General features: G+C 49.2%; 1 protein-coding gene across 1 annotated transcript in view; it reads left to right on the forward strand.

Moving 5' to 3' along the window:
* The window catches only part of LOC140912507 (NACHT, LRR and PYD domains-containing protein 12), a 284723-nt gene that overhangs the window by 19119 nt on the left and 251138 nt on the right, over positions 1-14466 (forward strand). The window contains exon 2 of the mRNA XM_073346992.2: positions 12822-13130. Coding sequence (XP_073203093.2) covers positions 12842-13130 — 289 coding nt within the window. The 5' untranslated portion in view covers positions 12822-12841. The remainder of the gene's footprint in view (positions 1-12821; positions 13131-14466) is intronic.

Consider the following 14466-nt stretch of genomic DNA (forward strand, 5'->3'; position numbering starts at 1 on the left):
TCCCTAGGCATCATTCAGCTAAGTGATATGGATTTAGCTTTTCCCTCGTAATACAGCCCCTGGATGTCTGCTGTCACTCTTCTACAAGCGCCCCCTCCTCTGTCAGTACCTTGGTGCCCAGAACTGCCCCTCATCACAGCTCAGAGGGAGACAGACACTGGGACATTTAATTATTTTCCCTCCTGCCCAGCATCTCCAAATACAAATGAAAGTACAAACACTTAGACCCAAAGTAAGCCCCATACCCAGGGCTGTCCTCATGATTTTCGGTGCCCTACACAGTCCAACCACCCGCACCCACAACCCCGGGCTGCCCTCAGGGGTGCAGGGGCAGGAGCTGTGGAGGGCAGGGAGGCTGGGGGGTGTGGGAGCAGGCAGAAGAGAGAATGGCGCAGCTGGCTGGAGTTGTGGGCCGGGAGGAGGAGCAGGCTGAAGGGGGAGCAGTGCAGCCTGTCAGAACTGCAGGCCGGGAAGCGGAGCAGGGGGTTGGGGGCTGGGGAATTGGGGATGCCGGGGCCAGGAGGTGGAGACGGGGGTGGGGGGCCAGGGAATGGGGCTGCCGGAGCTGCCCGCAGCCAGTGGTGGCCTTAAGCATATGCAGCATAGGGTACCGCCACTAACTGGTGCGCCAAATTTGGTGTTGCCCTATGCAGCTGTGCATGCTACATTTGCCTAAGGATGGTCCTGCCCACACCGCAGGCACAGGGAAGAGGCTGCAACCAGCCTGTGACTGCCAGCCCTTACGACTGGGCTTCTGCCCCCAGTTCCTCCCCCAAGTCAGCTCATTCCTCAGCATTCAACTAGCTGAAAGGGGGCTCCAAAGAGGATGGATCTAGACTGTTCTCAGAGGTAGCAGATGACAGAACGAGGAGTAATGGTCTCAAGTGGCAGTGGGGGAGGTTTAGGTTGGATATTAGGAAAAACTTTTTCACTAGGAGGGTGGTGAAGCACTGAAATGCGTTATCTAGGGAGGTGGTGGAATCTCTTTCCTTAGAAGTTTTTAAGGTCAGGCTTGACAACGCCCTGGCTGGGATGAGTTAGTTGAGGATTGGTCCTGCTTTGAGCAGGGGGTTGGACTAGATGACCTCCTGAGGTCCCTTCCAACCCTGATATTCTAGGATTGTGCAAGGGGTACTCAGTAGGCAGAGGCAGCTCCATTTCTAGCTCACAGAATGACATCTGAGGGAGCCCAGCCCCCCTCTCACAGCTACCTTCTGCCTGCAGGAATTGGATTTGCTTTCCCAACCCCATCCCAGCTGCCCCAACGGGAGCCTGGATGGCAGGTACTGCTCAGGCTAATGAAGAGCACCTGAGTGATCTAGAAGCCATGAGTTACTGAGCTCAGCTGCCAGCCACTTTCAGCAGGGCAGGGGCCAGGACTAGCAGGAAAAGGTGTTCACAGCCCCCACAGCACAGCTGGAGCTTGGAGAGACACAGAATCACTCTCCCCTCCAAGGCAGCCCATCTAGGGCTGCAGACAGGTGGCTGCTTGAGAAAGTCACATCTCTCCCCAGCGACTGCATGCAGCCCAGCTGGGGTTGGGAGTCCTGGGAGAGCCCAAACTTAGTTTCCCCACCCACCTCCTATTCCCCCCACCACCTCACCTTCCACATCCTCTCTCCAGCATCAAGGAAGCACCTAATTAGTGGAGGCACGTTTGTGCGACTCCACTAATTAGGTTGGCAGCCTTTCATTCCCTTATGCCCGGGTGCAGCCATGCAGATGCACACACTTTAGAGGGAACTATGGCAGCCTATATTTTCCTACTTAATTTCAGTCCATTACTCCTAGTTGTGTTCTCCTAGACCAGCCTAAACAAACCCTCTCCTTTGGAGTGTTCTTTTCTGTTTGCCAGAAGCTGGAAATGGGTGATAGGGGTGGATCACTAGATGATAACCTGTTCTGTTCATTCCGTCCAGGGCACCTACTACTCTGAAACCTGTTGGAAGACAGGATATTGGGCTAGATGGGCCTTTGGTCTGACCCAGTATGGCCACTCTTATATTCTTAGGTTATTTTTAGAGAATGGTTATGTTTGGTTTAGTCATGCTCTACAGCTGACCCATATTCTTATGTCCACCTGAGTTCCACTTGTCACAGTACTCAAAGGGGTGTGAACAACAACTGTATGCCATGTGTATGTCCAACTTCTAACCAGGGGATTATCGGAGCACAACAACGCTCCAGCTGTGCCTTCTTTTCCTGGCCACATGTCCTATATCGGGGCAGGGGAGGCGGTAGTCTAGAGCCCTATTCTGGGAAACCCACCTGGCCAGGGCAATCCTGAGATGGCCATCTATGCTGGCTTTACAGTGCCCAGGGAAATGATGTATTCTCCATCTCTTACAGTCTTCAAGACTGTGTGCTTGTCATAGGCTGATTTCCCACTCTGGCACTTAGCCCTGGTCTACACTAGGCGTTAAGGCTGCTAAATTCGACCTCAAATCGATTTAACCCTGCACCCGTCCACATGACGAAGCCCTTTTTTTCAACTCAAAGGGCTCTTAAAATCGATTTCTGTACTCCACCCCTGACAAGGGGATTAGCGCTTAAATCATCCTTGGTAGAACACTTTACCACTCCAGGCCAGTAGCACATCCTTGGGAATCATTGTAGAACAAAGCATTGCAGTGTATATTTGCTGGCGTTCAAACAACATCCGTTCTTTATCTCTCTGTGTTATCCTCAGGAGAGTGATATCATTCATGGTCACCTGGTTGAAATACGGTGCTTTACTTAAGGGGACACTCAGAGGTGCCCGTTTCTGCTGGGCTGTTTGCCTGTGGCTGAACAGAAATGTTCCCCGCTGTTAGCCACGGGGAGGGGGGAGGGACTAGCCATGCACTGTGGGGAGGCAAAATGCGACCTTTTAACGAAAGCACATGTGCTATGTATGTAATGTTAACAGCAAGGTTTACTGTGAAAGAGTGTACCCATTGTTCTATAAAATGTGTCTTTTTAAATACCACTGTCCCTTTTTTTTTCTCCACCAGCTGCATGTGTTTCAATGATCACAGGATCTTCTCCTTCCCAGAGGCTAGCAAAGATTAGAAGGTGAAAAAAACGCACTCGTGATGAAATGTTCTCTGAGCTCATGCTGTCCTCCCACACTGACAGAGCACAGATGAATGCATGGAGGCAGACCATGTCAGAGTGCAGGAAAGCACAATATGACCGGGAGGAGAGATGGCGGGCTGAAGAGAGTAAGTGGTGGGCTGAAGAGAGGGCTGAAGCTGAAAGGTGGTGGCAGCGTGATGAGAGGAGGCAGAATTCAATGCTGAGGCTGCTGGAGGATCAAACTAATGCCCTCCAGCATATGGTTGAGCTGCAGGAAAGGCAGCAGGAGCACAGACTGCCACTACAGCCCATGTGTAACCAACCACCCTCCTCCCCAAGTTCCATAGCCTCCTCACCCAGACGCCCAAGAACGCGGTGTGGGGGCCTCCGGCCACCCAGCCACTCCACCACAGAGGATTGCCCAAGCAACAGAAGGCTGGCATTCAATAAGTTTTAAAGTGGTAAACTTTTAAAGTGCTGTGTGGCCTTGTCCTTCCCTCCTCCACCACCCCTCCTGGGCTACCTTGGTAGTTATCCCCCTATTTGTGTGATGAATGAATAAAGAATGCATGAATGTGAAGCAACAATGACTTTATTGCCTCTGCAAGTGGTGATCGAAGGGAGGTGGGGACGGTTGTTAGCTTACAGGGAAGTAGAGTGAACCAAGGGGCGGGGGGTTTCATCAAGGAGAAACAAACAGAACTTTCACACCGTAGCCTGGCCAGTCATGAAACTGGTTTTCAAAGCTTCTCTGATGCGCACCACGCCCTCCTGTGCTCTTCTAACCTCTCTGGTGTCTGGCTGTGCGTAACCAGCAGCCAGGCGATTTGCCTCAACCTCCCACCCCACCATATACGTCTCCCCCTTACTCTCACAGATATTGTGGAGCGCACAGCAATCAGTAATAACAGTGGGAATATTGGTTTTGCTGAGGTCTAAGCGAGTCAATAAACTGTGCCAGCGCACTTTTAAACGTCCAAATGCACATTCTACCACCATTCTGCACTTGCTCAGCCTGTAGTTGAACAGCTCCTGACTACTGTCCAGGCTGCCTGTGTACGCCTTCATGAGCCATGGCATTAAGGGATAGGCTGGGTCCCCAAGGATAACTATAGGCATTTCAACATCCCCAACGGTTATTTTCTGGTCTGGGAATAAAGTCCCTTCCTGCAGCTTTTGAAACAGACCAGAGTTCCTGAAGATGCAAGCGTCATGTACCTTTCCCGGCCATCCCACGTTGATTTTGGTGAAACGTCCCTTGTGATCCACCAGTGTTTGCAGCACTATTGAAAAGTACCCCTTGCGGTTTATGTACTCGCCGGCTTGGTGCTCTGGTGCCAAGATAGTGATATGGGTTCCGTCTATGGCCCCACCACAGTTAGGGAGTCCCATTGCAGCAAAGCCATCCACTATGACCTGCACATTTCCCAGGGTCACTACCCTTGATATCAGCAGATCTTTGATTGCGTGGGCTACTTGCATCACAGCAGCCCCCACAGTAGATTTGCCCACTCCAAATTGATTCCCGACTGACCGGTAGCTGTCTGGCATTGCAAGCTTCCACAGGGCCATTGCCAGTCGCTTCTTGACTGTGAGGGCTGCTCTCATCTTGGTATTCATGTGCTTCAGGGAAGGGGAAAGCAAGTCACAAAGTTCCATGAAAGTGCCCTTACGCATGCGAAAGTTTCGCAGCCACTGGGAATCGTCCCAGACCTGCAACACTATGCAGTCCTACCAGTTTGTGCTTGTTTCCTGGGCCCAGAATTGGCATTCCACCGCATGAACCTGCCCATTAGCACCATGATGCCCACATTGGCAGGGCCCATGCTTTGAGAGAAGTCTGTGTCCATGTCCTCATCACTCTCGTCACCGCGCTGACGTCGCCTACTTGCCCGGTATCGCTTTGCCAGGTTCTGGTGCTGCATATACTGCTGGATAATGCGTGTGGTGTTTAATGTGCTCCTAATTGCCAAAGTGAGCTGAGCGGGTTCCATGCTTGCCATGGTATGGCGTCCGCACAGAAAAAAGGAGCGGAACGATTGTCTGCCGTTGCTCTGACGGAGGGAGGGGTGACTGACGACATGGCTTACAGGGTTGGCTTACAGGGAATTAAAATCAACAAAGGGGGTGGCTTTGCGAGAAACTGAATGATCCCCTCAAGGATAGAACTCAAAACCTCAAGGATAGAACTCAAAACTGGGTTTAGCAGGCCATTGATTTCACAGAGGGAGGGAGGGAGGAGAAAATGAATACAAAACAAATCTGGTCTATTTCTTGTTTTGAGCCACTTCATCTATCTTTATACATTTTGCTGGCAGCAGACTGTGCAGTACGACCGCTAGCCATCGTCATCTCCTGGGTGCTCGGCAGAAGACAGTGCAGTATGACTACTGGCCATCATCTTCTGCTAGCTTCAGATTAAAAGACAGTGCACTGCCGGTAGGACTCAATCGCCATGAAACGAAACAAGAGAAATGACCTGACTGAGTCACTCCCATGTTTGCCCAGGTGCCCAGTTAAAAGAGCACCCAGGACTACGTTGACGACGGCTACCAGTCATACTGCACTGTCTGCTGCCAAAAGGCAATAAACTGCTGCTGTGTAGCAATGCAGTACCGCATCTGCCAGCACCCAGGAGACATACGGTGACGGTTAGCTGAGTGGGCTCCATGCTTGCCGTGGTATGGCGTCTGCACAGGTAACTCAAGAAAAAAGGCGCGAAACGATTGTTTGCTGTTACTTTCACGGAGGGAGGGAGGGAGGGAACGGGGACCTGACGATATGTACCCAGAACCACCCGCAACAATGTTTTAGCCCCATCAGGCATTGGGATCTCAACCCAGAATTCCAATGGACAGCGGAGACTGCGGGAACTGTGGGATAGCTACCCACAGTGCAAAACTCCGGAAGTCGACGCTAGCCTCTGTACTGTGGAAGCACTCCGCCGAGTTAATGCATTTAATGCACTTAGAGCATTTTGTGTGGGGACACACACAAATCGACTATCTAAAAACGATTTCTAAAAAACCGACTTCTATAAATTCAACCTAATTTCGTAGTGTAGACATACCCTTAGAGTGCAGAATGTGGGGGCATTAGTTACCCCTGTCAGCTTAGTTAACCTTATTAGTTAACCTGTCAGCTTAGTTAAAGGGACACAGCGACATGTGGCAGCTATTCTTAGGGTCTCTAGGCTGGGACTTGGAGACTGAGACGCTGTCTCAGATAATGAATCCAGCGTCTCATCCACTGTAACCCCTAGGTCCTTTTCTGCAGAACTGCAGCCTAGCCATTCGGTCCCTAGTCTGTAGTGATGCATGGGATTCTTCTGTCCTAAGTGCAGGACTCTGCACTTGTCCTTGTTGAACCTCAGATTTCTTTTGGCCCAATCCTCTAATTTGTCTAGGGCCCTCGGTATCCTATCCCTATCCTCCAGCGTATCTACCTCTCCTCCCAGTTTAGTGTTATCTGCAAACTTGCTGAGGGTGCAATCCACACCATCCTCCAGATCATTAATGAAGATATTGAACAAAACCGGCCCGAGGACCAACCCTTGGGGCACTCCACTTGATACTGGCTGCCAACTAGACATGGAGCCATTGATCCCTACCTGTTGAGCCCGACAATTTAGCCAGTTTTCTATCCACCTTATAGTCCATTCATCCAGCCCATACTTCTTTAACTTGCTGGCAAGAATACTGTGGGAGACCATGTCAAAAGCTTTGCTAAAGTCAAGGAACAACACATCCACTGCTTTCCCCTCATGCACAGAGCCAGTTATCTCATCATAGAAGGCAATTAGATTAGTCAGGCATGACTTTCCCTTGGTGAATCCATGCTGACTGTTCCTGATCACTTTCCTCTCCTCTAAGTGCTTCAGAATTGATTCCTTGAGAATCTGCTCCATGATTTTTCCAGGGACTGAGGTGAGGCTGACTGGCCTGTAGTTTCCAGGATCCTCCTTCTTCCCTTTTTTTAAAGATGGGCACTACATTAGCCTTTTTCCAGTCATCCGGGACCTCCCCCGATTGCCATGAGTTTTCAAAGATAATGGCCAATGACTCTGCAATCACATCTGCCAACTCCGTTAGCACTCTCGGATGCAGCGCATCCGGCCCCATGGACTTGTGCTCATCCAGCTTTTCTAAATAGTCCTGAACCACTTCTTTCTCCACAGAGGGCTGGTCACCTCCTCCCCATGCTGTGCTGCCCAATGCAGCAGTCTGGGAGCTGACCTTGTTTGTGAAGACAGAGGCAAAAAAAGCATTGAGTACATTAGCTTTTTCCACATCCTCTGTCACTAGGTTGTCTCCCTCATTCAGTGAGGGGCCCACACTTTCCTTGACCTTCTTCTTGTTGCTAACATAACTGAAGAAACCTTTCTTCTTACTCTTAACATCGCTTGCTAGCTGCAACTCCAGGTGTGATTTTGCCTTCCTGATTTCACTCCTGCATGCCCGAGTAATATTTTTATACTCTTCCCTGGTCATTTGTCCAATCTTCCACTTCTTGTAAGCTTCTTTTTTGTGTTTAAGATCAGCAAGGATTTCACTGTTAAGCCAAGCTGGTCACCTGCCATATTTACTATTCTTTCTATGCATCGGGATGGTTTGTCCCTGTAACCTCAATAAGGATTCTTTAAAATACAGCCAGCTCTCCTGGACTCCTTTCCATCTCATGTTATTCTCCCAGGGGATCCTGCCCATGAGTTCCCTGAGGTTGTCAAAGTCTGCTTTTCTGAAGTCCAGGGTCCGCATTCTGCTGCTCTCCTTTCTTCCCTGTGTCAAGATTCTGAACTCGACCATCTCATGGTCACTGCCTCCCAGGTTTCCATCCACTTTTGCTTCCCCTACTAGTTCTTCCCAGTTTGTGAGCAGCAGGTCAAGAAGAGCTCTGTCCCTAGTTGGTTCCTCCAGCACTTGCAGCAGGAAATTGTCCCCTACACTCTCCAAAAACTTCCTGGATTGTCTGTGCACTGCTGAATTGCTGTCCCAGCAGATATCAGAGTGATTGAAGTCTCCCATGAGAACCAGGGCCTGTGATCTAGTAACTTCCGTGAGTTGCTGGAAGAAAGCCTTGTCCACCTCATCCCCCTGATCCAGTGGTCTATAGCAGACTCCCACCACGACATCAACCTTGTTGCTCACGCTTCTAAACTTAATCCAGAGACACTCAGGTTTTTCTGCAGTTTCATACCGGAGCTCTGAGCAGTCATACTGCTCTCTTACATACAATGCAACTCCCTCACCTTTTCTGCCCTTCCTGTCCTTCCTGAACAGTTCATATCCATCCATGACAGTACTCCAGTCATGTGAGTTATCCCACCAAGTCTCTATTATTCCAATCACATCATAATTCCTTGACCGTGCCAGGACTTCCAGTTCTCCCTGCTTGTTTCTCAGGCTTCATGCATTTGTGTATAGGCACTTGAGATAACTTGCTGTTTGTCGTGCTTTCTTAATATGAGGCAGGAGCCCTCCCCTTTCGCTCTCATTTCGTGGAACCCCCATCCCTAGAACAGTGCATCTCATGCCTTCCAATCGGCAGAGTCTCGTTCTGTTCCCTTCCCTCAGATGTATCATCTAGTCCACTCTCAGCATTAGTACCTGTGGAGAGAACATGAAAACGGTTACTTACCTGTATCTGTGTTGCTGGTACATGGACGCTCCCCTTTCTTCTTCTGGAGGTGACATGCTGCCAAATTTCTTCACTGTCCTCTTGTCCCCGCTGCACAGCCTGCTCTGAATCTTCAGAACATTGTGCCCGTAGAAGCATATCCTGACGTCTGTCCAGGAAATCTTCAGTTTCTCTTATGCAACGCAGGGTCGATACTTGTTTCTCCAGACCTTGAACCTTCTCTTCCAATATGGAGACCAGCTTGCACTTTGTACAAACAAAGTCGGTTCTGTCCTGTGGAAGAAAGACAAACATGGCACAGCCAGTGCAGGTCACAACAGCTGAACGCTCCCCATCCATATTACCTTCCTTCTCCGAGCTTCTTCAGGAGTTGTAGTAACTACTCAGAGAAGCCGGCAAGATGTAAGCCTCAGTGGGCTCTCCCCGGGTGAACTCCCTCTGTTAGCCTCTCTGCTGTTTGCTGCTCACTGGCTTTTTATAACAGTCAGGCCCCCTCAAGGCTCACCTGGAACAAAGCACTCCCAATTCATACTTTTCAAAGAACCAATCAAGCACGCAGTCAAACTGTCCCCACAACAGACACTCACCAACACAGCCTCCCTAATGCAGCCCTTAGCGTACCTCCTGTCAGACAGATCCCAGGCAAACTCCCTCTGTTAGGCTCTCTGCTGTTCACCGCTATAAGATGCTTTATACTAGCCTGAAACCAGAGCTTGGGGCCTCAGTACTGGAAATGGGTAAGCACTGAAAATTAAAAATGTGCTGGGCTCTCATATGCTGGATTGAGGAATCATAGAATCATAGAATATCAGGGTTGGAAGGGACCCCAGAAGGTCATCTAGTCCAACCCCCTGCTCAAAGCAGGACCAATTCCCAGTTAAATCATCCCAGCCAGGGCTTTGTCAAGCCTGACCTTAAAAACCTCTAAGGAAGGAGATTCTACCACCTCCCTAGGTAACGCATTCCAGTGTTTCACCACCCTCTTAGTGAAAAAGTTTTTCCTAATATCCAATCTAAACCTCCCCACACTGGAGTGTATGAGGAGTGATTTGTACACTAATCACTTGCAATGTGGCAGGAAGAGAAGCCTGTGGTGGGGCCAGATACCCCAGCCAACCAGATATACCCTGCCAGCTGAGGGAAGTACTGGAGGGTTCCTCTGAAGCTGCTTTTGCTTTTCTGAGGGGGAGAGGGGATCCCTGAGCAGCTTCCAAGGGAAAGCAGGGTCCCCTGCTGATACCTCTGCTTGTCATGAGGAGGGAAGCCCCAGCCTGCCAAGGAGGATGGGTGACAGCCCCTTTCAGCAGATAACACTAGTGTGGATAGCCCTGGGAAGTCAGGGCCACAGGATATGGATAGAGCCATGCTCCAGGGTTGGGAACAAGGCAGGAAGGGTAAATGTCATGGTGTGTCTACTTCCCTGGATTGCCCTGATCTGGTCCTGCCTGCTGCATCTGCCAGGGAAATTACCAGACCTTCAGCAGCCTACCCCATACTCAGTATTGACAGCTCTTGAAATTTTTTTGTGAGTCACAGGGATTTCAGTTGGGGCTGGAGCCTGTCTGGTGATGACAGGAGAAACTCCATCTCTACAATTAATTTGAGTTCTGCCATGGGGAAATCCCCCTGTGATTGGTTGCTCTGCCCCAGAAGGCCAACAAGTGGAGCAGTCAGCCAATCAGAGCTGCTTAGGAAGAGCTCTCTCCACTCCCAGCCCCTCCTTACAGTAACTGGAAGCCATTCTCGTAGGAGCAGGGGGAGCAGAAAGAACGCAGCAGCTTAGGGCTGTTGGGGTGGAAACTCCCATTTGCCTCCCATTAGGCCTCAACCTCTTGGTTCCCTTCCACAGCCTTCAGGGAGGCAGGAATCTATGCCAAAATAAATGCTGAACTCAGATATATACCAGTTCCTTTTTCTGGGCAGGAACAAAACCACAATTAGTAAGAGGGACCATTAACAGAGCCCTGTGAGAAAAATCACCCTATAATCCCAGCAGTAACACAATAATTTTATTAAGATAATGTTGAAGTAAAAAAGAAAACGGTACAGAGTTTAGGCATTGAAGTTTCTGGTTATCAGGGAATAAGGTACAGATTATCAAGTGGTGCGAAATTCAGTTTAAAAGCGGGTGGCATAAGGAATACATAATCTGCAATCTCCCCAATTGGGGTAAAAGTTTAACGGGTCAAAGTACAGACATTGAGCTATGGGGGTATGTTGTCCATATAATGGCTATGTTCAGGTGTGGAGTACAATGAGCGGATACGGTGATGTGGACGGATCTACCCTCATTTGGTGTGATTTAATGTTCAGTGGATTTATGGTTCCAGTTCATATGGTCCAATGGAAAAAGTATCTCAGTCCCTTTCCCATAGTTGGTTCACGATGACATACCGGCTCACACCTCCTGGTACTGTCGGTGGCCGGTGATGTGTTTGATGTAGATGTCCCTGGGCCATCGGATGGTGTCCGAGACCATGAGGTGCTGCATGAGCCGTGCGTAGCGTCAACTGATCCCACAGGTCCGCAGCACACGCTCGTTGCAGGGGTCCCAAGCGCCCAGGGCTCCGACGATCAGGGCATCCATCTGCACCTTGTAGCCCTTCCCTCTCAGGGTGTCAGCCAGGGGGGCGTATTTTTCCATCTTACGAGCTCGGGCTTCTCGGAAGGCCGGGGTCCTGTTCTCAAAGGAGACCGTGATGTCGACGAGGATGATCTTTTTCTGGGCCTCATCAGTGATGACCACGTCAGGTCACAACTGGCTGTCAGTACCGGGAATGGCGCAGTTCACGGCGATCTCCCCCAGGCGTGGTGCGATGATTTAACAACAAACAACAGCAAACAACAAACACTGCTAGGCAGCAGTTCTACGGAAAAGGACCTAGGGGTGACAGTGGACGAGAAGCTGGATATGAGCCAGCAGTGTGCCACTTAGAGTCCTATTGCCCCAAAATATTCCCCCAAGCCTACACCCCCTTTCCTGGGGAAGACTTGAGCATATATCCTCACCAATTAGTTACAAAGTGAGTACAGACCCAAATCCCTGGGTCTTAGAACAATGGGAAAAAATCAGTCAGTTCTTAAAAAGAAGGATTTTATTTAAAGAGAAAAAGGTAAAAGAATCATCTCTTGTATAAGTAGGGGCATAATGAGCAGATCGAGGGACGTGATCGTTCCCCTCTATTCGACATTGGTGAGGCCTCATCTGGAGTACTGTGTCCAGTTTTGGGCCTCACACTACAAGAAGGATGTGGATAAATTGGAGAGAGTCCAGCGAAGGGCAACAAAAATGATGAGGGGTCTGGAACACATGACTTATGAGGAGAGGCTGAGGGAGCTGGGATTGTTTAGCCTGCAGAAGAGAAGAATGAGGGGGGATTTGATAGCTGCTTTCAACTACCTGAAAGGGGGTTCCAAAGAGGATGGCTCTAGACTGTTCTCAATGGTAGCAGATGACAGAACGAGGAGTAATGGTCTCAAGTTGCAGTGGGGGAGGTTTAGATTGGATATTAGGAAAAACTTTTTCACTAAGAGGGTGGTGAAACACTGGAATGCGTTACCTAGGGAGGTGGTAGAATCTCCTTCCTTAGAGGTTTTTAAGGTCAGGCTTGACAAAGCCCTGGCTGGGATGATTTAACTGGGAATTGGTCCTGCTTTGAGCAGGGGGTTGGACTAGATGACCTTCTGGGGTCCCTTCCAACCCTGATATTCTATGATTCTATGATTCTATGAAAAGGACACTGCCAAACTTACTTGGGAGTGGGTCTTTTGCTCATGGTTTGTGCTATGAATCCTGTTGGTGGTGTTTCCCCAACATAATGCCACATTGTTTCCCTCCTTTATTAAAACAATTTTGCTACACTCAGACTCTGTGCTTCTGAGAGGGGAAATATTGCCTCTTATAGGCACCCGGGGGGTAGTATGTAATTGTCCCAGGTCACTGGGTGGGGGCTCGAACCGGTTTTGCATTGCATTATTGAAATGGAACCCCTAGATGCTGAATCCGGCCCTTGTTGCTGCCAACTCAGACGGGCAGCAGGGTTACATGTATGTGTACTGAATCACCATCTCAACAACACCATGAGATTCATAAATAATTGACTTTTAATTCTCCACTTATTTTTCAGATTATTGGTAATATTCTGCGATGACTACAGACAAAAATATGAAAGAAATCCTTCTAGATACACTGGACAATCTCTCAGCGGAAAAGGAAGGAGATCTTGAAAGATTTAAATTCAGCTTAGCAAATGCTAACTATGAAAAAAAAACAATCCCCAAAGGTCAGCTGCAGGAAGCTGACGATCGGTTGAAACTTGTAGACCTCTTGTGTGAATACTATAAGGAGCAAGGTGCAGTGAATGTAGCTATATCGGTCCTTGAAAAGATCAATTGCAGAGATTCTGCTGATAAACTCAAGGAGGCAAGAAAGAAAGGTAAGAAAACCTAATGTTCCTGCAACTTCTGAATCTCTCCCCCTTTTGAACATTCCCTGAAATGGGTGCAGGAGGAACAGCTACAGTCTAATTATTAAAACTGGTTGGAAAATGGATCTATCTCATAAAAATGTTTAGATTTTGAAATTTTGTTGCATCCCAAATTGAGACAGAAACTTAAACTTTTGAAGTTTTTCAAGAATTGAAATGTTCCAAAAAATGCTTCATTTTAAAAAAATGTGAAATGTTTTCATTTTGACATTTCTATTTTTTTATTAAATATAAATATAAGGTCTGGTCTGCACTATAGCTGTAAATCAGTACGTCACTACGTCGCTCCGGGCAACATGGTCATACCGACCTAACCCCCATGTACACAGCACTATGGCAGTGGTAGCCAACACAGCTACTGCCTCTCCGGAAGGCGGATTAACTAAGCTGACGGGAGATTTGAATAATATTATATGAGACAGCGGAGACTGCGGGAACTGTGGGATAGCTACCCACAGTGCAACACTCCGGAAGTCGACGCTAGCCTCTGTACTGTGGAAGCACTCCGCCGAGTTAATGCATTTAATGCACTTAGAGCATTTTGTGTGGGGACACACACAAATCGACTATCTAAAAACAATTTCTAAAAAACCGACTTCTATAAATTCAACCTAATTTCGTAGTGTAGACATACCCTTAGAGTGCAGAATGTGGGGGCATTAGTTACCCCTGTCAGCTTAGTTAACCTTATTAGTTAACCTGTCAGCTTAGTTAAAGGGACACAGCGACATGTGGCAGCTATTCTTAGGGTCGCTAGGCTGGGACTTGGAGTAATGGGTGGACTTGGATGCCCCCCATAGGCCACTGGGAAAGTGGCCTATAATTGGACAGCCATAACTCTCAAGAAGGGGATCTGAATTACGTAGTGGCCTGGCTGAAGAGCTGGGGCCAGAAGGGCGCACAGAGAATGTATCTATTGCTGCCAGGGAGAAGCCCTGGGGCTACGGCCTGATACCGGGACTGGAGCTATTTAAAGACTGAAGATGCACCCGACCAGAAGGGGCACTCGTGAGAGGTCAGTGCCAGGCCGTTACAAGGAGGCTGCGGGGAAGGTTTGTGGCTGGTTCCCACTTACCATCCTGACCGTGCCACAGGGGGAGAGCAAGGGCCAGAGAGCAAGGGCCAGAGAGCACAGTGGGAACAAGCGACTGCCATGCAGCAAGGAGGAGCTGGAGCTGCTACCACTGAGGGAGGCAGTGGGGGAATTTGGGGGGCTGACTCCCACTCAGTCCCCTGACAGTGCGTGCAGCCCAGGCAGCCCTGCACATGCAGCCCCAGAGGGGCT

This window comes from Lepidochelys kempii, chromosome 6 (genome assembly GCF_965140285.1).
Source record: "Lepidochelys kempii isolate rLepKem1 chromosome 6, rLepKem1.hap1, whole genome shotgun sequence".
Taxonomy (NCBI): Eukaryota; Metazoa; Chordata; order Testudines; family Cheloniidae; genus Lepidochelys; species Lepidochelys kempii.